This window comes from Eschrichtius robustus, chromosome 6 (assembly GCF_028021215.1).
Source record: "Eschrichtius robustus isolate mEscRob2 chromosome 6, mEscRob2.pri, whole genome shotgun sequence".
Classification (NCBI taxonomy): Eukaryota; Metazoa; Chordata; class Mammalia; order Artiodactyla; family Eschrichtiidae; genus Eschrichtius; species Eschrichtius robustus.
Window position 1 is genome coordinate 18,086,881 of NC_090829.1, and position 24,590 is coordinate 18,111,470.

Sequence of the window (24,590 nt, forward strand, 5' to 3'; positions counted from 1 at the left end):
CTCCTCTCCCTACATACATGCTGGAAAATTCTAAACTGCTTTCTCTTATTTTTTTTTTTAATTAATTTATTCTTTTTTTTTTTGGCTGTGTTGGGTCTTCATTGCTGCGCGTGGGCTTTCTCTAGTTGAGACGAGTGGGGGCTACTCTTCATTGCAGCGTGCTGGCTTCTCACTGCGGTGGCTTCTCGTTGCGGAGCACGGGCTCTAGGCGCGTGGGCTTCAGTAGTTGTGGCATGTGGGCTCAGTAGTTGTGGCTTGCAGACTCTAGAGCACAGTCTCAGTAGTTGTGGTGCATGGGCTTAGTTGCTCCGCGGCATGTGGGATCTACCCGGACCAGGGCTCGAACCCGTGTTCCCTGCATTGGCAGGCGGATTCTTAACCACTGCACCACCAGGGAAGCCCTGCTTTGTCTTATTTTTAAAGCATTTTTTCCCAGTTATATTGAGATATAATTGACATATAACATTGTTTAAGTTTAAGGTGTACATTTTAAAAATAATTAATTTATTAATTTATTTATTTTTGGCTGCGTTGGGTCTTCATTGCTGTGTGCAGGCTTTCTCTAGTTGAGGTGAGCAGGGGCTACTCTTCGTTGCAGTGCACGGGCTTCTCATTGCGGTGGCTTCTCTTGTTGCGGAGCACAGGCTCTAGGCGCGCAGGCTTCAGTATCTGTGGCTCGAAGGCTCTAGAGTGCAGGCTCAGTAGTTGTGGCACATGGTATTAGTTGCTCCGCTGCATGTGGGATCTTCCCGGACCAGGGCTCGAACCCGTGTCTCCTGCATTGGCAGGCAGATTCTTAACCACTGTGCCACCAGGGAAGCCCCCTTAAGGTGTACATGTTGATTTGATACTTACATATTGTAAAATGATTACCCCCTTAGTGCTCTCATAATTACCATTTCTTTTTTGTGGTGATTAACGTTTAAGATCTACTGTCTTAGCAGTTTTCAAGTATGTGATACAGTACTGTTAACTATAATCTCCATGTTGTACATTAGATCCCCAGAACTTCTTCATCTTATAACTGGAAGTTTGTATCTTTTGACCAATATCTCCCCTCACTCCAACACCGCCCCTGCTCTTAGTAACCACTATTCTTTTTCTGTGAGTTCAGCTGTTTTAGGTTCCACGTATAATTGAGATCATACAGTATTTCTCTTCCTCTGTCTGACTTATTTTACTTAGCATACGCTAAGTGAAATGCCCTAAAGATCCATTCATGTCACGAATGGCAGGATTTCCTTCTTTCTTATGGCTGAATAATATTTCTCTGTTTTTGTCTGTGTGTATGTATGTGTCACTTTTTTTTATTGATATGGATATCCAGTGGATAATTCTGTGTGTATATGTGTATTTGTATGTATGTCACATTTTTTTTTAATCCATTCATCCATTGATGGACACTTAGGTTGTTTCCATATCTTGGCTACTGTGAATAATGCTGCAGTGAAATGGGAATGCAGTCATCTGTTTGAGGTCCTGATTTTATTTCCTTTGGATATATAGCCAGAAGTGGGATTGCTGGATCATTTGGTAGTTCTATTTTTAGTTTTCTGAGGAACCTCCATACTGTTTTCTATAGTGGCTGTATCAATGTATATTCCTACCAAGAGTGCACAAGTGTTCCCTTTTCTCCAGAACTTTACTAGCACTTGTTATTTCTTGTCTTTTTGATAATAGCCATTCTAAGAGGTGTGAGGCTAAAACCTCACTGTGGTTTTGATTTGCATTTCCCTGATGATGAGTGATGTTGAGCGTCTTTTCATTAGCCATTTGTATGTTTTCTGTGGAAAAATGTCTATTCAGATCCTCTACCCATTTTTTAAAAAAAATTAATTTATTTATTTATTTTTGGCTGTGTTGGGTCTTCGTTTCTGTGCGAGGGCTTTCTCTAGTTGCCGTGAGCGGGGGCCACTCTTCATCGCGGTGCACAGGCCTCTCACTGTCACGGCCTCTCTTGTTGCGGAGCACAGGCTCCAGACGTGCAGGCTCAGTAATTGTGGCTCACGGGCCTAGTTGCTCCGCGGCATGTGGGATCTTCCCAGACCAGGGCTCGAACCCGTGTCCCCTGCATTGGCAGGCAGATTCTCAACCACTGCGCCACCAGTGAAGCCCCTCTACCCATTTTTTAATCAAAAAAAATTTTTTTTGCTGTTAAGTTTTACGAGTTCTCTATCTATTTTGGATATTAATCCCTTATCAGATATATGATTTGCAAATATTTTCTCCTATTCAGTAGGTTGCCTTTTCATTTTGTTGATTGTTGCTTTTGCTGTGTAGAAACTTTTTAGTTTGCAGTAGTCCCACTTATTAATTTTTGTTTCTATTGCGTTTGCTTTTGGTGTCATCCATAAAATTATTGCCAAGAGCAGTGTCAGGGGGTGTTTCTCCTATGTTTTTTTCTAGGAGTTTTACGGAGTCGGGTCTTTAAGTCTTTAATCTATTTTGAGTTAATTTTTGTGAGTGGTGTAGGATATGTGTCCAGTTTCATCTTCTGCATGTGGTTATCCAGTTTTCCCACCATCATTTATTGAAGAGACTATCTTTTCCCCATTTAGTGTTCTTGGCTTCCTTGTCAAGTATTCGTTGACTGTATACGTGAGAGTTTGTTTCGGGGCTCTTGATTCTGTTCCATTGGTCTGTGTTTCTTTTTATGTGACACCATACTTCTGTAGAAAAATGACATTGGAATTTTGATAGGAGTTGCATTGAATCTATAGATGGCTTTGGGTAGTACAGACATTTTAGCAATATTTTTATAAACATGGGATTTTTTTCCCACTTACTTGTGTCATCTTTGGTGTTTTTCATCAAAGTCCTATAATTTTCAGTGTTTAGATCTTTCACCTCCTTGGTTAAATTTATACATAGGTGTTTTGTAATGTTTGATGCTATCGTGAATGGGCAGGTGTTATTTCTTTTTCAGATATTTTCTATATAGTGTATATTTTGTACATAGTGTATAGGAATACAACTGATGTCTGTATGTTGACTTTTTGTACGCTGTATCTTTTAATCCTGTGTTTTCATCCTAAGCAATCCCATCCTCCACTTGCAGAACTTTAATTAATACCTGCATATTGGCACCACCTCCTCTTTCTTGTCCTCCGCAACTAATCATTAAGCCTTAACCATTCTACATCTTAACTATTCCATGTGCTTAATGAGAGTACAATAAAAATGCTAACAGATTCTTTCTTAAAGGTCTAGACAAGTTCACATTAATAAGAAAACTACAATGTAAGAGTAGACATTCCATGAAGGAAGTGCAATGAAGGGCTAGCCCTGCCAGGTGAGAAAATATGTTATAAAGCTAAAATAACTAAAACTATTTGTTCAATTTGTAAATAAATAGACCAGGGAACAGAACAGAATTGAGAAACAGAACAGAATTGACAGATAGATCTAAATATATTTAGACATTTAATTTATGATGGAAAGGATATTGTTCTATTCAGGGTCACTGATAATGGCAGTTTCTTGTAGCAAAGACACCAATGATTTCTATATCATTAAATCCAATTGACATTTCTCAGTCCTATCTTACTTGACCTTCCAGCAGCATTTGACCTATGTCATCACTTCTTCCTCTTTGAAACACCAGGGCGCTATACTCCCTTGGTTTTCTCCTAGCAATTCTCTCATTCCCTTGGTGATCTTATCCTACCTCAAGACTTTAAATATCCATCTATGTATATGCTGACAACTCTCAAACCTATTTCTTCAGGATGGAACGGTCTCCTGAACTCCAGGATTAAACATTCAGTTGCCTATCAACATTTCCATTTGGACTTTAATGGGTTTCTCAAAATTGATAGGTTTTGATCTCTAATGAGCCCCTCCCAAAGTGCTCTCTTATAGCCTTCCCCATCTCAATAAATGGCAAGACCAGCCTTCCAGTGGCTCAGGTCAAAAACATTGACTCATTTTTCTGTTACATTCCGAGTTCAATCAGTCTAAAATCATATTTGCTCTATTTTAGGATATAATCTAAAATATAATAAAATTCCTATGTACTTCTTATTACTTACACCGCTATTACTTTGATTCAAGCACCTCACCTGGATTATTGCATAATCCTTCTAACTGGTCTTCCTGCTTCTGTCTCTGCCTCCTCTCCCAGTTAATTAAAAAATTTTAAACAATTTAAAATTTCTAATGTAATACATACTCAGGGAAGTACATAAAATACATGAAGTTTAGCAATTATTATAAAGTACAGATCCATGTAAATGATACCCAGATCAAGAAATGGCCCTCCAGGAGCCTGCCCCCATTACCCTCGTAATCAGTATTGTCTCTTTCCATCCTGCCTAGAAGTATTTGTCTCAACTTTTATGGTAATGTAAAAATTTGCTTTGCTCTACAGTTTAAAATTTTAATTATGCCTCACTAAACAATGGGGTTAATGCTGCCTATTTTGACCTTTAATGTAAAGTGAAACATATAATATGCATTCTTTTGTGTGTGACTGTGACGCATGTTTATAAGATTTATCCATGTTCTTTGTAAATGTAGTTCATTTTAATAGCTGTGTAGCTGTGTATATTATCTTAAGATCCTCATCCTTTCTACTGTTGATGGATATTTCTGTTTCAAGATTTTTGTCATTGCAAATGATTCTGATATAAGCATTCTTATACATGTATCTTGGCGCATACATATTTCAGTTTCTCAAGGTGGAGCAATGTTAGGTCATGGGATAAACATGTCTTCAGCTTTTCTATGTAATGCCTGTTTGCTGAAGAAGTTGCAGCAATTTACACTTCTACTAGCAGTGTGTGAGAATTTCACTTGTTCTACATCCGTGCCAGCACTTTTATTGACATAATTTAATTATGCCAGTTTGCATGTGGTGTGATCTCTCATTTTTTTTTTCTGTTTTGTTTTTAATTTTAATTTTATTTATTTTTGGCTGCATTGGGTCTTTGTTGCTGCGCGCGGGCTTTCTCTAGTTGCGGTGAGCGGGGGCTACTTTTTGTTGCAGTGTGCGGGCTTCTCACTGCGGTAGCTTCTCTTGTTGTGGAGCATGGGCTCTAAGCACGCAGGCTTCAGTAGTTGTAGCTTGTGGGCTCAGTAGTTGTGGTGCGCAGGCTCAGTCATTGTGATGCACTGGCTTAGTTGCTCCGCGGCATGTGGGATCTTCCCGGACCAGGGCTCGAACCCGTGTCTCCTGCATTGGCAGGCGGATTCTTAACCACTGCACCACCAGGGAAGCCCTCTCATTGTTTTAATCTGCATTTCCATGACTAATGAGGTTGAACACCTTTTCATATGTTTCTTTTTTCTTTTTTTTTGGTTGTGCTGCGCAGCTTGCGGGATCTTAGCTCCCTGACCAGGGATTGAACCTGGGCCTCAGCAGTGAAAGCGCTGAGTCCTAACCATTGGATCACCAGGGAATTCCCTCATGTTTCTTTCATGGCATGGCCGTTCATCTATTTTACCCATTTTTAAAAATTGAGGTTTTTGTTTTTTTCTTACTGATTTTTAGCAGTTCTTTGTATATTTTGGATGTAAGTTCTTTATCAATTATATATATTGCACCTGTCTTCTCCCACTCTGTGACTTCAGTTTTTTCTTCTCAATGCTATCCTTTGAGCAGAATTTTTAAAAAATCTTTTTATCTTGAAATTTCAAATTTACAGAATTCTTAACTGTTTGAGAGTGGGTTATATATATCATGTTCCTTTACCTTTTTAATGCTTCAGTATATAATTCTTTTTTTAAAATTAATTAATTAATTAATTTGGCTGTGCCAGGTCTTAGTTGCGGCACGCAGGATCTTCATTGCTGCTTGTGGGATCTTTGCTGTGGCATGCTGGATCTTTAGTTGTGGCATGCAAACTCTTAGTTGTGGCATGCGAACTCTTAGTTGCAGCATGTGGGATCTAGTTCCCTGACCAGGGATCGAACCTGGGCCCCCTGCATTGTGAGTGTGGAGTCTTAGCCACTGGGGCGCTAGGGATGTCCCCAGTATATAATTAAGAACTAGGATGTTTTCTTACATAACCAGTTGTTAAAGTCCAGAAGTTTAACACTGATACAGTACATTTTTAAAAAAAATGTAGAATATACATAAGAAATGGTTAAGTGGTAAGATTTAAGTTGCAGTTCTGTTTGTGCAACCATCATCACCAGTCATCTCCAGAACTTTTTCATCTACCCCAGTTGAAACTCTGTACTCATTAAACATTAGTTCTCCATTCCCTACCCCCAGGCCCTTTCTGTTGCGGAAGTTGTGGACTCATACAATATTTGTCCATTTGTGACTGGCTTATTTCACTTAGCATAATGTCTTCAAGGTTCATCCATATGGTACCATGTTTCAGAACTGCCTTCCTTTTTTAGACTGATTAATATACCTTTGTATGTAATACTACATTTTGTTTATTCATTCATCTGCCAATGAACACTTGAGTTGTTTCCACCTTTTGGCTACTGTGAATAATGCTGTAATAAACGTTGGTGTACATGTATCTGTTTGAATCCTTGTTTTCAGTTCTTTTGGGCATACACCTAGGAGTGGACTTACTGGGTATTATGGTAATTCTGTTTATTAATATTTTGAAGAAACATCAGACTATTTTCCACAGTGGCTGCACCATTTTACATTCCCACCAGCAATGCACAAAGGGTTCCAATTTCTCTACATCCTTGCCAGCGTTTGTTTTCTGTTTTGATAATAGCTATCCTAATGTGTGTGAAGTGGTATCTCACTGTGGTTTTCATTTATATTTTCCAAATGATTAGTGATGTTGAGCCTCTTTTCATATTATTTGCCATTGATATATCTTTTTTGGAGACATGTCTATGCAAGTCTTCTGTTCATTTTTTGATTGGATCATTTTATTGTTGTTGTTGAGTCGTAGGAGTTCTTCATATATTCTGATATTAACCCCTTAACAGATCATGATTCGAAAATATTTTCTCCCATTCTGTGGGCTGCCTTTTCATTCTGTTAGTGTTCTTTGCACAGAAGATTTTAATTTTGATGAAGTCCAGTTTGTCTACTTTTGTAATCTCTGCTATTATTATCATACCCAAGAAATCTTGCCAAATCCGGTGTCACGAGACTTTCCCTGTATGTTTCCTTCTAAGTTTTGTAGTTTTAGCTCTTATGTTTAGTCCTTTGATCCATTTTGAGTTAATTTTTGTATATGATGTAACATAAGGTCCAACTTCATGTTTTTGCATGTGGATATCCAGTTTTCCTAGCACTATTTTTTTTCTTTTCCATTATAGTTTATTACAGGATATTGAATATAGTTCCATGTGCTATACAGTAGGTCCTTGTTGTCCTATTTTATATATAGTAGTGTGTATCTGTCAATCCCAAACTCCTAATTTATTCCTCTCTCCACCCCTTCCTCTTTGATAACCTTAAGTTTGTTTTCTATGTCTGGGAGTCTGTTTCTGTTTTGTAAATAAGTTCATTTGTATCATATTTTAGATTCCATATATAAGTGATATCATATGATATTTGTCTTTCTCTTTCTGACTTGGTTCAGTTAGTATGATAATCTCTAGGTCCATCCATGTTGCTGCAAATGGCATTATTTCATTCTTTTTTATGGCTGAGTAGTATTCCATTGTATATATATACCACATCTTTATCCATTCATCTGTTGATGGACATTTAGGTTGGTTCCATGTCTTGGCTATTGTAAATAGTGCTATAAATATGAATACTGAGGTGCACCTATCTTTTCTGAATTAGAGTTTTCTCTGGATATATGCCCAGGAGTGGGATCCAGCACCATTTGTTGAAAAGACTGTTCTTTCTCCATTGAATGGTCTAAGTATCATTGTTGAAAACCATTTGACCAGGCATGGAAGGGTTTATTTCTGGGCTCTCTATTCTGTTCCATTGGTCTATATGTCTGTCTTTATGCCAGTACCACACTGTTTTGATTTCTGTAGCTTTTTAGTAGGTTTTGAAGTCAGGAAGTGTGAGACCTCCAACCTTGTTCTGTTTCAGAATTGTTTTGGCTGTATACAGAGTCCCTTGAGATTCCACATCAACTTTAGGATGGACTTTTCTATTTCTACAAAAATGTCATTGAGATTTTCATAGGGATGATGTTGAATCTGTACATTGCTTTTGGTAGTTTTTACATCTTAACAGTATTGAGTCTTTCAATCCATAAATAGAAGATATCTTTTCCATTATGTCTTATTTAATTTCTTTCAGAAATGTTTTATGATTTTCACTGTGCAAGTTTTTTTTGCTTTTTTGGCTAAGTTATACCTAAGTACTTTATCCTTTTAGAAACTATTGTAAATGAAATTGTTTTTGTAACTTCCTTTTCAGATTGGTCCTTGTTAGTGTACAGAAATGCAACTGATTTTGGTGTGTTAATTTTGTATCTGGCAACTTAATTTGTTTATTCTAACTTTGTGCGTGTGTGGAATCTTTGGGGTTATCTACATATAAGATCCATGTCATCTGAAAACAGATAATTTTACTTCTTCCTTTCTGATTTGGGTGCCTTTTTCTTTTTCTTGACTAATTGCTCTGGCTAGGATTTCCAATACTGTGTTGAATGGAAGTGGAGAAAGCAGGCATCCTTGCCTTGTCCCTGATCTTAGAGGAAAAGCTTCCAGTCTTTAACCATTGAGTATAATGTTAGCTGTGGGTTTTTCATATGTGGCCTTAATCATGTTGAAGTAGTTTCTTTCTAGTTTTCTGAGTATATTTATCATGAAAGAGTATTGAATTTTGTCATGCTTTTACTGCATTAAGATGATCATGTAATTTTTTCCCTTTGTTCTTTTAATGTGGTGTATTGATATTGGTGTGTTCAACCATCCTTGCATTTCAGGAAAGAATTCCTCTTGGTCTTGGTGTATAATTCCTTATAAAATGTTGAATTAGATCTGCTAGTATTTTGTTGAGCATTTTTGCGGCAATATTTATATGGGATATTGATGTGTACTTTTCTTGTAGTGTCTTTGTCTGGCTTTAGTATTAAGGTAATGCTGGGTCTCAGAATGAATTAGGAGGTATTTCCTTCTCTTTAATTTTTTGGAAAGAGCTTGAGAAGGATTGGTGTTTAATCTTTCTTAAAATGTTTGGTAGAATTCACTGGTGAAGCCATTTGGTCTTGGGCTTTTCTTTGGGAGGTTTTTGATTACTGATTCAGTCTCCTTACTAGTTACAGGTCTATTCAGATATTCTATTTTTTCATGATTCAGTCTTGGTGGTAGGTTGTGTGTTTCTAGGAATTTGTCCATATCATCCAGGTTATCCAATTTGTTGTATAGAATTGTTCATAGTACTCCTATAATCTTTTTATTTCTGTGGAATTGGTAGTGATGTCCACACTTTCATTTCTGATCTTAGTAACTTGAGTCTATTTTTTCTTAGTCCATCTAGCTAAATATTTGTCAATTTTATTGATCTTTTTGAGGAACCAAGTTCTGGTTTTACTGATTTTTTTTTTTCCTCCCTCTATTTTTAATTTATCTCGGCTCTAATCTTTATTTTCTTTCTTTTGCTAACTTTGGGTTTAGTTCTTTTTCTTTTCTTTTCTTTTTTTTTTTTTTTTAGTTCCTTAAGGTGTAAAGTTAGGTTGAGAACTTACTTTCTTTTTTTTTTTTTTTTTTTGCTTGTTGATTTTTTTGGCTGCATTGGGTCTTCGTTGAGGTGTTGTCTGGTTTCTCCACTGTGTAGAACAGGCTTTCTCTAGTTGCGGTGAGCGCAGGCTACTCTTCGTTGCGGTGCGTGGGCTTCTCATTTTGATGGCTTCTCTTGTTGTAGAACATGGGCTTTAGGCACACGGGGTTCAGAAGTTGTGGCACATAGGCTCAGTAGTTGTGGCTCGCAGGCTCAGTAGTTGTGGTGCACGGGCTTAGTTGCTCGGAGGCATGTGGGATCTTCCCAGACCAGGGCTCGAACCCGTGTCCCCTGCATTGGCAGGCGGATTCTTAACCACTGAGCCACAAGGGAAGCCCTGAGAACTGATTTTCTTAGTGTGTTTAACAGCTTTAAATTCCCCTCTTAGCACTGTTTTTGCTGCATCTCGTAAGTTTTTGTATGTTTTCATTTCTCAGTATTTTCTAATTTCCCTTGATTTAATCTTTGGTCCATTGGCTGTTTTAAGAGTGTGATGTTTGGGACTTCCATGGTGGCACAGTGGTTAAGAATCTGCCTGCCAGTGCAGGGGACACGTGTTCAAGCCCTGGTCCGGGAAGATCCCACATGCTGTGGAGCAGCTAAGCCCGTGTGCCACAACTACTGAGCCTGGGCTCTAGAGCCTGCGAGCCACAACTACTGAGCCTGTGCACCACAGCAACTGAAGCCCACATGCCTAGAGCCCGTGCTCTGCAATAAGAGAAGCCACCGCAATGAGGAGCCCGTGCACCGCAATGAAGAGTAGCCCCCGCTCGCCGCAGGTAGAGAAAGCCCGTGCGCAGCAAGGAAGACCCACCGCAGCCAAAAATAAATAAATTTATTAAAAAAAAGTGTGATGTTCAATTTCCACATATTTGTAAGTTTCCAGTTTTTCTTGTTTCTAGTTTCATTCCATTGCTATCAAACAAGATAGTTTATATGATTTCAATCTTTTTAAATTTATTAAGACTTGTTTCACATATGCCTAACGTGTAGTCTATCCGATATAATACTGTTGTCTACTCTACCATCTAGATTCCAGTTTGGTCACTTGTCCCCAAAATGTCCTTAATGGCATTTTCTTTCTCCAGTACAGGATCCATTTCAGGATCACATATTGCCTTTAGTTGTCATGTTGCATTAATTTCCTTTACTCTGTGACAGTTCCTCAGACTCTTTGTCATGACATTTTGAAGGCTACAGAATGAATTATTTCATAGACTGTTGCTCACTTTGGGTTTATCTGGTATTTCCTCACGATCAGATTCAGATTAGGTATCCCAGCCTGTCTACTACATTAGTGATGTTGTATCCTGCTCAAATGATCACATCTGGAGGCAAGTGATGGCCATCTGCCCTTCACTGGTGCATTAATTTGATCATTGTTGAGGTGTTGTCTGGTTTCTCCACTGTGTAGTTACCGTTTTTTCTTTGTAACTGATACTCACTGGGGAGATGCTTTGAGACCATACAAGTATGCTGTTCCACATTATACTTTTTTTCCTTGATTTAGTATCTTTTGATGATTCTTGTCCAAACCAGTCTTTACAAGATGGTTATTTTTCAGCTCCACCACTTGCTTCATATCAGTTGGTGATCTACTCTAAGGAAGAGCCCTGCTTTTCTTGGGCATTTGTTTATTTCATTGACTTAATATGGGTTCATGGATTTCCTATTTTACTCTGTGGTTTATATTCCATTACAGTACTATCATTATTTTGATGCTCAAATTGTCCTTCCTTTAGCCAGTGGGAGTCCCTGTAAGCTGGCTTCTGTGCTCTTTTGTTAGGAGAACCAATGTCATATGTATACTTTATGGGTAGTGTGTTTTAGTTCTTGAACTTTTTCCTACCCTGAAGTCACGAAGATACTTTCTGTTTTCTAAAAGTTTTATTATTATGTTTGCATCTAAAGTTGGAGTTGGTTTTTACACATAGTATGAAATAGAGGCTAGTTTGATTTTTTTAAAAATTTTTTTCCAGTATAGATACCTAGTTGACCTAGAGCCTTTTATTGAAAAGAACAATCTTTCCTGCTCTGTGATGTCATTTATATTGTGAATCAAGTATCCATATATCGAGTGTTTCACTGAGCTTTCTTGGTCTGTTTGCTTATCTCTGTGCCAGTCAGTACCATATTTTCAATTACAATGGCTTTATGACAAATGCTGATACCTGGTACAGCAAGTTTTCCTTCTGTATTTTCTTTAAGTGGTATGGATATGGGATATTCTTGATCCTTTGCATTTCCACAATTTTTTTTTTTTTTTACAACTTTGAGATATAACTCATGTACGGTGAACTGCATACACTTTAAGTTGTGCAATTAGAGCTTTGATGCATGTATACAACCGTGAAGCCATGACCACAATTAAGATAATGAACATAACCATCACTTCCCAAGGTTTCCTCATGTATTGTTGTAATTCATTCTTTCCTACCTCCCAGCCTTGTCTTTAGGTAACTGTTCATCTGCTTTTTTTTCTAATTAAAAAATTTTTTTAAATTTTATTTATTTATTTTTGGCTGTGTTGGGTCTTCGTTGCTGCACACGGGCTTTCTCTTGCTGTGGCGAGCGGGGGCTTCTGTAGTTGCGGCGAGCAGGGGCTATTCTTTGTTGCAGTGCGCGGGCTTCTCATTGCAGTGGCTTCTCTTGCTGCGGAGCACGGGCTCTAGGCGCATGGGCTTCGGTAGTTGCAGAACATGGGCTCAGTAGTTGTGGTGCATGGGCTTTGTTGCTCCACGGCATGTGGGATCTTCCTGGACCAGGGATCGAACCTGTGTCCCCTGCATTGGCAGGCGGATTCTTAACCACTGTGCCACCAGGGAAGCCCTCATCTGCTTTTTATCACACAGGATTAATTTGCATTTTCTAGACTGTTATATAAACAGAACCATACAAAATGACATTTTGTATGTACAAAATATATACAAAAAGTATGTACTCTTTCTTTTTTTTTTGACAGGGCTGGTTTCTTTCACTTAGGATAATTATTTTGAGATTAACTTGTTGATGGAATTGGGCTGTTTCTAGTTTTTTTGTTTTTGGCTGTGTTAGGTCTTTGTTGCTGCGTGCATGCTTTCTCTAGTTGCAGCGAGCGGGGGCTACTCTTTGTTGTAGCGCATGGTCTTCTCATTGTGGTGGCTTCTCTTGCTGCAGAGCACAGGCTCCAGGCACGTGGGCTTCAGTAGTTGCAGCATTCGGGCTCAGTAGTTGTGGCATGCAGGCTCTAGAGTATAGGCTCAGTAGTTGTGACTCACGGGCTTAGTTGCTCAGGCATGTGGGATCTTCCCAGACCAGGGATTGAACCCGTGTCCCCCGCATTGGCAAGCAGATTCTTAACCACTGCGCCACCACAGGGAAGTCTCTGTTTCTAGTTTTTGATTGTTACAAGTAATGCTCTTATGAACGTTTGTTTGAGTCTTTGTGTGGAGTGTGGAAGATAGACCTCTCTAGCTAGGCCATTCTAGCAAGATTCCAAACCAAGGAGCCATAAAATAAAGACTGATACAACACAGATAATAGTCTAAGGACTAATGTCCTTAGTATATAAAAACAACTATCTAGTAGGAGAATGGGCAAAGAACATGAACAATGAGATGACAGAGATGATTGTAGTAAGATATTTATTGCAGCATTGCTTGTTATAAGTAAAACACTGGCAACAGTCTAAAGGACCATCAGTAGGTGACAGTTAAGTAAGTTGTGATACATATCCTACTATACTGATACGGAATAATCTTCAAGAAGTTTGAGAACAGTGTGTGTAGGACAGTGTGCTAGAGAGAGAATAAGGGAAAAAATATATAAATGCTCATATGCATGGATGTCAGAGAAACTGACAGTGGTCGCCTTTGGGGATGGAAATTAGAGGGCTGGAAATAAGGGCTTGCATGTAGACTTACTTTCTACTGTATCTCCTATTCTGATTAAATTTTTTACAATATGTCTTTATCATCTTTAAGTTAGAAACTAAAAATTAAAGCCTGTCACTCTCTCAAAACACCAAACATTGATTATCATTGTCTCCAGATGGCTTCATTTAAAGTGACTGATTAATTTTAGGCAAGCTGCACACTATCACAGTGCCTCAGTTTCCTGATCTGTAAATGGGGTGATAATAGTACCTAGGCTTTAATGACACAATCCCATGAAATGCTTAGAAAAATTCTTGGTGTGCAGCAAGCTCTGAATAAGGGTCACCTGTTAGGGTGTTCTACAGATGAATGATTGGTAGCCATACTGCAGGCCATTTTGCTGAGAGAGAAGCAGGCAACGAAGGTTTTTTGATAGACAGTGAGGCAGGGAAAACGTGGGTCTTTAGTTTGGATACGCATCTGTGAGCTGCGTCCTAACCTGGTTTTGCCACCACGTCACTATCTTCTCTGCGTTTGTCATCTTGGCTGTGTGAACTCTATGGCTCCATTGAGTTCTGGTGCTCTGAGATTGAACTTTCTGGAATTCTCTGGTTTCAGGACACCTCCTACTTGTTCATCACTGGCCCTGATGTTGTGAAGTCTGTCACCAATGAGGACGTTACCCAGGAGGAGCTCGGGGGTGCCAGGACCCACACCACCATGTCAGGTTAGAGGCCTCGAAGCTTACCTTACTGTTGTCAGACACTGAGAAGAGGAATTGCTAGAAGTGACAGTCTGTTACAGATACCACTTCATTGACAGAATTTCTTTGAGTAGACTGTAGTGTCATGTATTGTCTACAGATACAGTAATAAAGGTGGATTTATATCTCAAACTCGTTAAATTAAATTACAGGCTACTACTAATGCTTTCATAGTCTTTGAAATTTTTGAGCTAACTAGAATGATGGTTATAAGAATTATGATTCATAAAAGTATGTGTGCTGTGGAAAAAGTAGCACAGAGTAAAGGAAGTTGGGATTGTTGCAGTTTTAATGAGGGTGGTAAGGACAGGCCTCACTGGGCAATAGATTTGAGCAGATTTGAAGGAGTGTATTGCGTGGATACCTAGGGGAGAAGCATCACAGGCAGAGGCTTCTGAGGAAGGAGAGGGGCTGGTGTGCTTGGTGAGTGGCAAGAAGGGTGGTTGGATTAGACACATGACATGATCTGACTTTAAAAGCTCAGTTGGGCTGCCTGGTAGAGAAGAGACTCTGGGGGCAGCGGTAGAAGCAGGGAGTCTGGTGGGGTGAACCTGAGAGGGAGTTTTCTGCCCCACTTTCTCTATCATGTCTATGGCCCTGTTTGGCTCTTCTGTGATTTCAGAGTGTTCTTGAGGAATGATGGCTTGATTCCTTACCAGGGCCACGTGGTTCCCCTTCTTTCCTCCTTTGTTCTGCCATTGCTGAGTACCATGACATGTGCCAGCTGTTTTCCTTTTATTTTTTATTGTCCAGCTTTCTTGAGTGTTAATGGACATATAACCAGGCATTATTCCAGTTGCTGGGCTGCAATGATAAGATAGGCCTGGCCTCTACCCTGTTGGAGCTGATACTCTCGGGGAGCTGTAAGGCAGTAAACAGGGAAATAGGTGCTGCAGGGAAAAGTGTGATGAGAATTCCCACCTGGTCCAGGGATGGAGAGTGAGGGGTATGGGGAAAGTTGTGCTCTGGAGAGGGGCAGGGAAAGCCTCGGCAAGTAGGCGACACTAGGCCAAAGACCTGGATAATGAAAGGAGTGACCCTTGCAGAGAGAACAGGCTGCATGGACTGAGGGTCAGCCTGAAGGTGTGTGGTGTGGTACCATCCTCAGTGGAGGGGGTGGCGACAGGGCTGTCGGCACAGTCTGCTGCAGACCCGCCCTGGAGGGGGCAGGTGGGCATGAAGCTACGTCTCTGGGCTGACAGGCGCCCTGGCCCATTATATACTCCCTGTTTTCTCAGGCGTGGCCCACAGAGCTTTTGAAAATGACGTTGACGCCTTGTGTAATCTCCGGGAGTTCTTCAACTACTTGCCTCTCAGCAATAAGGACCCGGCCCCCGTCCGTGAGTGCCATGATCCCAGGTGAGTTGCAGGCCGGAGCTCCTTCTCTTGTTTTGCAGGTTGGCTTGTCCTTCTCTGGCCCCTGTGCCCTGGCGGGACCTCCAGGGTCTGCCCTGGTGGGCAGCTTGGAGTACACTGTGCAGTGGAGTCAGGTGTAGGCATGGTGGTGGCATGTCTGGGTATAGGAGCCACGAAGGATTTTATTTACTTATTTAAAAAGAAATTAAAAAAAAAATTTCTGGCCACGCTGTGTGGCATGCAGGATCTTAGTTCCCCCACCAGGGATCAAATCCGTGCTCCCTGCAGTGGAAGCTCAGACAGAGTCTTAACCACTGGACTGCCAGGGAAATCCCAAGAGATTTTATTTTTATTCACGTTTTTCCTCTCTGTAATATCTGACAAGTAGTTTGGGAGTAAAAAGTGGCCAAAAAAAATATTATTTCTGAGTCTTTGTCCAGAATTGAGAGAGATTTTTTTTTTTTTTTTGGTCTTAACATGAAATAAATCACTGTGAAATGATTCAGACAGCATGCCCTTTAGGAAATGTGCTGTGCACACCTGCTTGTGGCCAGAAGCCGGGGCATTCCTGGGGAAGGGTGTGTTGCTGACCACCTAGTGAAGACCTTCTTTCCTTCGTGCTATTCCGGCCACTGCTTGATGTGGGGGGCACCGCAGATTAAGCCAGAAGCCCAGCTGGGGAACTATAGCTCCAGACCGCTGGCTGCTGTCTTCTCCATTTTGTTTCCTCTCTGATTTTGAAGCACTCACTTGGCCTGCAATACTTCTGCAGAAGGACTTGAAATTGTGTCCCTCGGGAAGAAGCCGTTTTCAGACACTGCCCTGGGCTTCTACCTATGGGGCCGTGTCTGGGCCAGGGATGCTCTGAAGAGTCATGTCCCCAGGGCCCCTCCTTGTCTGCCTCGGCCTCACTCCTCAGGGGATAAAATCAGTGGCCCACTGTGTGTAGTCATGAGAGGGAGGGTGGTCACAAGACCCAGAAGCGATGGGCACAGCCTCCTTTTCCGAGCTGCTGTACTGTTTGGGGTTCTTTTTTTTTTGAATTTATTTATGGCTGTGTTGGGTCTTCGTTTCTGTGCGAGGGCTTTCTCTAGTTGTGGCAAGCGGGGGTCACTCTTCATCGCAGTGCGCAGGCCTCCCACTATCGCGGCCTCTCTTGTTGCAGAGCACAGGCTCCAGACGCGCAGGCTCGGTAGTTGTGGCTCACGGGCCCAGTTGCCCCGCGGCATGTGGGATCTTCCCAGACCAGGGCTCGAACCCGTGTTCCCTGCATTGGCAGGCAGATTCTCAACCACTGCGCCACCAGGGAAGCCCTGTTTGGGGTTCTTGAAAGGTTTAGGACATCATTTGAAGGTGTTATGGTCCGAGGGCCCAGACATGTCTGAACAGCCTGCTTTGGCCCAGCCATACCTCCTCTTCATTCAGTCCCAGGGAAGCTGTATGCATATGTGTAAACAGCACATGAAAAGTAAGGGAGGACTTTGTTACTGGGTGGGGCTGTACCCAAGACGCTGGTGCCGAGCTCTTTGGGAAGCTGGGCTTGATGGTACAGTGGCTTGTTCACTACAATGTCCTTTGGTGCTCCATACAATACCTAGAATGTAGGAGGTGTTCAGAGAGGATAAATGAAGGAATCTCCACATTCAGGGGAATAAGCTCATTTTTTTTTCCTCAGAATGAAAACAGAAAGATCTTCTGGGTTAATATCAAGCTCAGGTTCAGTTTAATATGGTGGTAACAAAGGAATGTATCTTTGGGGACTGCTTTGCAAGCCCAGCAGGGACAGAATCAGTCCAGCCCCCGTGCTGTGTCTCCCCCATTTCCTCTCCCATTCCCCACCCACAGAAGGCAACGGGCTCTTCCATGTTGATTATATCTGCTGCTTTTTCTATCCAAAGTGACCGTCTGGTTCCTGAGCTTGATACAATTGTCCCTTTGGAATCTACCAAAGCCTACAACATGGTGGACATCATACACTCTGTAAGTGCCACATCTGTCTGTCTTGTCTGTGCTGGCTCAGCCATGTGCATGTCATTGTGCTTTGGCTCAGTGAGGAAGTGCTGGACCCACAGGCCTTACCATTGGGCAACACAGGCAGGGCACGGGGTGGCACAGAACAAGGGCACTGAGTAGTGTGTTATGGGAAGAGCTAGTGGCTGTGGCCACCCTACTGGCTTGGATGGGCTTGGGGGTGTGGCAGGTGGGTCCGCAGAGCTCAGGGCTCTTGAGCTGGCACTCTGAGACCCATAGAGTAAGGGCCGTGTCTCCAGAGCCTGGAGTTGAGGCAGGATGACTCTTCATGTACCTCTGTTTGGAGCCTCATGCTCAGAGGGCATTTTTTTTTTCCTCTGGAGAAAGGAGAGTACACAAGGTGTCCTGTGACAGGGTTGAGGGGTGTGTGTGTAGGTCGGAGGAGGACGGGAGTCGTTTGTAACCTTTTTCTTGGTGTAGCAGGTTCCTGGGTCATTAAGTGAAGAGACAGTGTTGGGGTGAACTGGGGGCATCTGTCGATGGCCATTGTCTCCCTCATACTTTCCTACACGCACTGTGCTCTTAGCTCTTCTTGCTTAACTGAACCCAGACGGCTCTGTGGGCACGGCCTCTCCCGGGGCCCTGGCTCTCCCAGTGACCTGTTCCTCCTCCCTGTACTGTGGGGAGTCAGCGTGAGTCAGCAGCCGTGGCCGGGCTCTGCCCCTCCTCATTGCTGGGTTCTTAGCCTGCTGAGCACCATTTGAGACCGATTCTACCAGCATGTCCTCCTCTGACCTTAGCCTTCAGTACTCTCTACACCCTCACAGTTGTCCTGTCCGTCTCTCACCACCTCTGCTCCTGGACTCTCCAGCCCTCAATCATCCCATTCCTCTGGAGCCCTCTGCCCCTCCTGGCCTCTGTCTTCCTGGCCCAGCTTGGACTCTGCCATTGTGCCAGGTGTTAACAGCCAGGCCCTGTTCTCAGTGTTGGTGCTGTGTGACACTGTGATGGACAGAAATCCTGCCTCGGCGACCTCACATTTGGGTGAGAGATTCAGAGAACAAAAGCACACATGGCATGGGTAGTTTTAGGTCCAAGAATAGTGTGAAGAAGGTAAAATGGGGTCTGTGTCATCCATGCTCCAATTCTCCTTTTGCCCTGTGGAGTCCCATCCCTGGTTCAAGGCTGCAGCCATCCATCCATCCACATCCACACACCCATCCATCCATCCATCCATCCATCCATCCATCCATCCATCCACACACCCATCCATCCATCCATCACACACCCATCCATCCATCCATCCATCCATCCATCCATCCATCCATCCATCCATCCATACACCCATCCATCCATCCATCCATCCATCCATCCATCCATCCATCCATCCACACACCCATCCATCCATCCATCCATCCATCCATCCATCCACACACCCATCCATCCATCCATCCATCCATCCATCCATCCATCCATCCATCCATCCATCCACATCCACACACCCATCCATCCATCCGGTCACTTATTCATCCACCCACCCATGTTGCCAGTGGGGCCTGAGCCTGCCAGAGGAAAGCCCCGCATCCTTGCTCCAGCCTGAGCTGGGCCCTCGGTTCACATCTCTGGTCTCTGGCTTGAATATGTGCCGTGAACCTCCCCTCAGCTCCTGTTTTTATCTTCTTCACTTTCCCTGATCAAAACCCTAACTTCCTTCTCTATTCCCCACTCTGATCAGATGACATCAGCATTTCCTTCGTGGAGAAAATTGAGAGCATCAGGTTCATCACTCTCCATAGGTGCCTGTTTCTCCCTCTCCACCATCCCTTTGTGTCTCCCCAGGCTCAAAGAATGAGGTGCCTTCACCTGGGCTCCTCACTCCATTGCTTCCTATCTGGCATCTTGCTTTCTTGACTGGTTTAACTTCTTCTCCCTCTCTTAACTCCTTCCTCTTGGCAATAAATGTGTTTGAACATGTATGGACTTCTTGTCTGCTAAACCAAACCCTTCTTAACCTGAATATCTGTTTAACTGATGTCCACAGTCTTTTCTGCCTTTTTCCTTAAACTCCTCTTGTCTCTTCTTCCTTTATTCCTCTCTGGAATCTGGCTTCTGCTTTTCTCCCTCTGTTGTATGACAGCTCTCCTAATGGCCTCTCCAAATTGCTAAATCCAGGGAACTAAGGTCATTAAAGAGGTATAGTTACAGAGGTAACCATTATTAAAATAAATATAAATCCTCCTAAATAACAGAAACATTTATATAGAATAGATCAAATAAATGCATCACATAGAGAAACAGACAAGCCTCCCCAGTGTTCTCTTCCAGGCATTGTTTTCCCACCAAGCCCCTGAGGGAAACCACCATCTTGACCTTTAACAGCATAAATTAGTTTTTCTTGGTTTTGTATACTATATAAATGGAATCATTTAGTGTGTGGTCTTTTCCGTCTGGCTGCTTTCATTCAATGAGATGACTGAAATTCGTCCATATTGTTGCAATGCATGTTATTCTCATGGTTCTCCTTAGCCTTTTTTTTTTTTTTTTGATGCTTTTAAAAAAAAATTTTAAAATTTTATTTATTTTTTTATACAGCAGGATCTTATTAGTTATCCATTTTATACATATTAGTGTATATATGTCAATCCCAATCTCCCAATTCATCCCACCACCAACACCCCCCACCACCACTTTCCCCCCTTGGTGTCCATAAGTTTGTTCTCTACATCTGTGTCTCAATTTCTGCCCTGCAAACTGGTTCATCTGTACCATTTTTCTAGGTTCCACATATATGCATTAATATACGATGTTTGTTTTTCTCTTTCTGACTTACTTCACTCTGTATGACAGTCTCCAGATCTATCCACGTCTCTACAAATGACCCAATTTCGTTCCTTTTTATGGCTGAGTAATATTCCATTGTATATATGTACCACATCTTCTTTATACATTTGCCTGTTGATGGGCATTTAGGTTGCTTCCATGACCTGGCTATTGTAAATAGTGCTGCAGTGAACATTGCGGTGCATGTGTCTTTTTGAATTACGGTTTTCTCTGGGTATATGCCCAGTAGTGGGATTGCTGGGTCATATGGTAGTTTTTTAAGGAATCTCCATAGTGGCTGTATCAATTTACATTCCCACCAACAGTGCAAGAGGGGTCCCTTTTCTCCACACCCTCTCCAGCATTTGTTGTTTGTAGATTTTCTGATGATGCCCATTCTAACTGGTGTGAGGTGATACCTCATTGTAGTTTTGATTTGCATTTCTCTAATAATTAATGATGTTGAGCAGCTTTTGATGTGCTTCTTGGCCATCTGTATGTCTTCTTTGGAGAAATGTCTATTTAGGTCTTCTGCCCATTTTTTGATTGGGTTGTTTGTTTTTTAAATATTGAGCTGCATGAGCTGTTTATATATTTTGGAGATTTATCCTTTGTCCGTTGATTCATTTGCAAATATTTTCTCCTATTCTGAGGGTTGTCTTTTTGTCTTGTTTGTAGTTTGCTTTGCAAAGCTTTTAAGTTTCATTAGGTCCCATTTGTTTATTTTTGTTTTTATTTCCATTACTCTAGGAGGTGGATCAAAAAAGATCTTGCTGTGATTTATGTCAAAGAGTGTTCCTCCTATGTTTTCCTCTGAGAGTTTTATAGTGTCCGGTCTTACATTTAGGTCTCTAATCCATTTTGAGTTTATTTTTGTTTATGGTGTTAGGGAGTGTTCTAATTTCATTTTTTACATGTAGCTGTCCAGTTTTCCCAGCACCACTTATTGAAGAGACTGTCTGTTCTCCATTGTATATCCTTGCCTCCTTTGTCATAGATTAGTTGACCATAGCTACGTGGGTTTATCTCTGGGCTTTCTATCCTGTTCCATTGATTTATATTTCTGTTTTTGTGCCAGTACCATATTGTCTTGATTACTGTAGCTTTGTAGTATAGTCTGAAATCCTCCAGCTCCGTTTTTTTCCCTCAAGACTGCTTTGGCTATTCGGGGTCTTTTGTGTCTCCATACAAATTTTAAGACTTTTTATTCTAGTTCTGTAAAAAAATGCCATTGGTAATTTGATAGAGATTGCACTGAATCTGTAGATTGCTTTGGATAGTATAGTCATTTTCACAATATTGATTCTTCCAATCCAAGAACATGGTATATCTCTCCATCTGTTGGTATCATCTTTAGTTTCTCTCATGAGTGTCTTATAGTTTTCTTCATACAGGTTTTTTTGTCTCCCTTGGTAGGTTTATTCCTAGGTATTTTATTCTTTTTGTTGCAGTGGTAAATGGGAATGTTTCCTTAATTTCTCTTTCAGATTTTTCATCATTAGTGTATAGGAATGCAAGAGATTTCTGTGCATTCATTTTGTATCCTGCAACTTTACCAAATTCATTGATTAGCTCTAGTAGTTTTCTGGTAGCATCTTTAGGATTCTCTAGTATCATGTCATCTGCAAACAGTGACAGTTTTACTTCTTCTTTCCCAATTTGTATTCCTTTTATTTCTTTTAATTCTCTGATTGCTGTGGCTAGGACTTCGAAAACTATGTTGAATAATAGTGGTGAGAATGGACAACCTTGTCTTGTTCCTGATCTTAGAGGAAATGCTTTCAGTTTTTCACCATTGAGAATGATGTTTGCTGTGGGTTTGTCATATATGGCCTTTATTATGTTGAGGTAGGTTCCCTCTATGCCCACTTTCTGGAGAGTTTTTATCAGAAATGGGTGTTGAATTTTGTCAAAAGCTTTTTCTGCATCTATTGAGATGATCATATGGTTTTTATTCTTCGAATTGTTAATCTGGTGTATCACATTGATTTGCGTATATTGAAGAATCCTTGCATCCCTGGGATAAATCCCACTTGATCGTGGTGTATGATCCTTTTAATGTGTTGTTGGATTCTGTTTGCTAGTATTTTGTCGAGGATTTTTGCATCTATATTCATCAGTGATATTGGTCTGTAATTTTCTTTTTTTGTAGTGTCTTTGTCTGGTTTTGGTATCAGGGTGATGGTGGCCTCATAGAATGAGTTTGGGAGTGTTCCTTCCTCTGCAATTCTTTGGAAGAGTTTGAGAAGGATGGGTGTTAGCTCTTCTCTAAATGTTTGGTAGAATTCACCTGTGAAGCCATCTGGTCCTGGACTTTTGTTTGTTGGAAGATTTTTAATCACAGTTTCAATTTCATTACTTGTGATTGGTCTGTTCCTATTTTCTATTTCTTCCTGGTTCAGTCTTGCAAGGTTATACCTTTCTAAGAATTTGTCCATTTCTTCCAGGTTGTCCATTTTATTGGCATAGAGTTGCTTGTAGTAATCTCTTAGGATGCTTTGTATTTCTGTGGTGTCTGTTGTAACTTCTCGTTTTTCATTTCTAATTTTCTTGATTTGAGTCCTCTCCCTCTTTTTCTTGATGAGTCTGGCTAATGGTTTATCAATTTTGTTTATCTTCTCAAAGAACCAGCTTTTAGTTTTATTGATCTTGCTATTGTTTCCTTTGTTTCTATTTCATTTATTTCTGCTCTGATCTTTATGAATTCTTTCTTTCTGCTAACTTTGGGTTTTGTTTGTTCTTCTTCTTTAGGTGTAAGTTTCCGTTAAGTGTAAGGTTAGATTGTTTATTTGAGATTTTTCTTGTTTCTTCAGGTAGGCTTGTATTGTTATAAACTTCCCTCTTAGAACTGCTTTTGCTGCATCCCATAGGTTTTGGATCGTCATGTTTTCGTTGTCATTTGTCTCTAGGTATTTTTTGATTTCCTCTTTGATTTCTTCAGTGATCTCTTGGTTATTTAGTAACGTATTGTTTAGCCTCCATGCGTTTGTGTTTTTTACGTTTTTTTCTCTGTAATTGATTTTTTAAAAAAATTTATTTATTTTTGGCTGTGTTGGGCCTTCGTTGCTGTGCGCGGGCTTTCTCTAGTTGCGCTGAGCAGGGGCTACTCTTCGTTGCGGTGCACAGGCTTCTCATTGCGGTGGCTTCTCTTGCTGCGGAGCACGGGCTCTAGGTGCGCGGGCTTCAGTAGTTGTGGCACGTTGGCTCAGTAGTTGTGGCTCGCGGGCTCTAGAGCACAGGCTTGGTAGTTGTGGCGCACGGACTTAGTTGCTCCGCGGCATGTGGGATCCTCCCAGACCAGGGCTCAAACCCGTGTCTCCTGCGTTGGCAGGCGGATTCTTAACCACTGTGCCACCAGGGAAGCCCCTGTAATTGATTTCTAATCTCATAGCATTATGGTCAGAAGAGATGCTTGATATGATTTCAATTTTCTTAAATTTACTGAGGCTTGATTTGTGACCCAAGATGTGATGTATCCTGGAGAATGTTCCGTGTGCACTTGAGAAGAAAGTGTAATCTGCTGTTTTTGGACGGAATGTCCTATAACTATCAATTAAATCTATCTGGTCTTTTGTGTCATTTAAAGCTTGTGTTTCCTAATTAATTTTCTGTTTGGATAATCTGTCCATTGGTGTAAGTGAGGTGTTAAAGTTCTCCACTATTATTGTGTTACTGCTGATTTCCTCTTTTATAGCTGTTAGCAGTTGCTTTATGTATTGAGATGCTTGTATGGTGGGTGCGTATATATTTATAATTGTTATATCTTCTTCTTGGATTGATCCCTTGACCATTATGTAGTGTCCTTCTTTGTCTCTTGTAACATTCTTTATTTTAAAGTCTATTTTATCTGATAGGAGTATTGCTACTCCAGGTTCCTTTTGATTTCCATTTGCATGGAATATCTTTTTCCATTCCCTCACTTTCAGTCTGTATGTGTCCCTAGGTCTGAAGTGGGTCTCTTGTAGACAGCATATATATGGGTCTTGTTTTTGTATCCGTTCATCAGGCCTGTGTCTTTTGGTTGGAGCATTTAATCCATTCACGTTTAAGGTAATTATCGATATGTATGTTCCTATTACCATTTTCTTAATTGTTATGAGTTTGTTTGTTTTTTTTAAAAATAAATTTATTTATTTATTTATTTATTTTTGGCTGTGTTGGGTCTTCGTTGCTGTGTGCGGGCTTTCTCTAGTTGTGAGTGGGGGCTACT

General features: G+C 41.1%; 1 protein-coding gene across 1 annotated transcript in view; it reads left to right on the plus strand.

Moving 5' to 3' along the window:
• Positions 1-24,590, plus strand: part of PCCB (propionyl-CoA carboxylase subunit beta) — an 83,635-nt gene that overhangs the window by 23,343 nt on the left and 35,702 nt on the right. Inside the window, exons 7-9 of the mRNA XM_068545963.1 lie at positions 14,089-14,197; positions 15,472-15,592; positions 17,488-17,569. Of these exons, the coding sequence (XP_068402064.1) occupies positions 14,089-14,197; positions 15,472-15,592; positions 17,488-17,569 (312 nt within the window). The remainder of the gene's footprint in view (positions 1-14,088; positions 14,198-15,471; positions 15,593-17,487; positions 17,570-24,590) is intronic.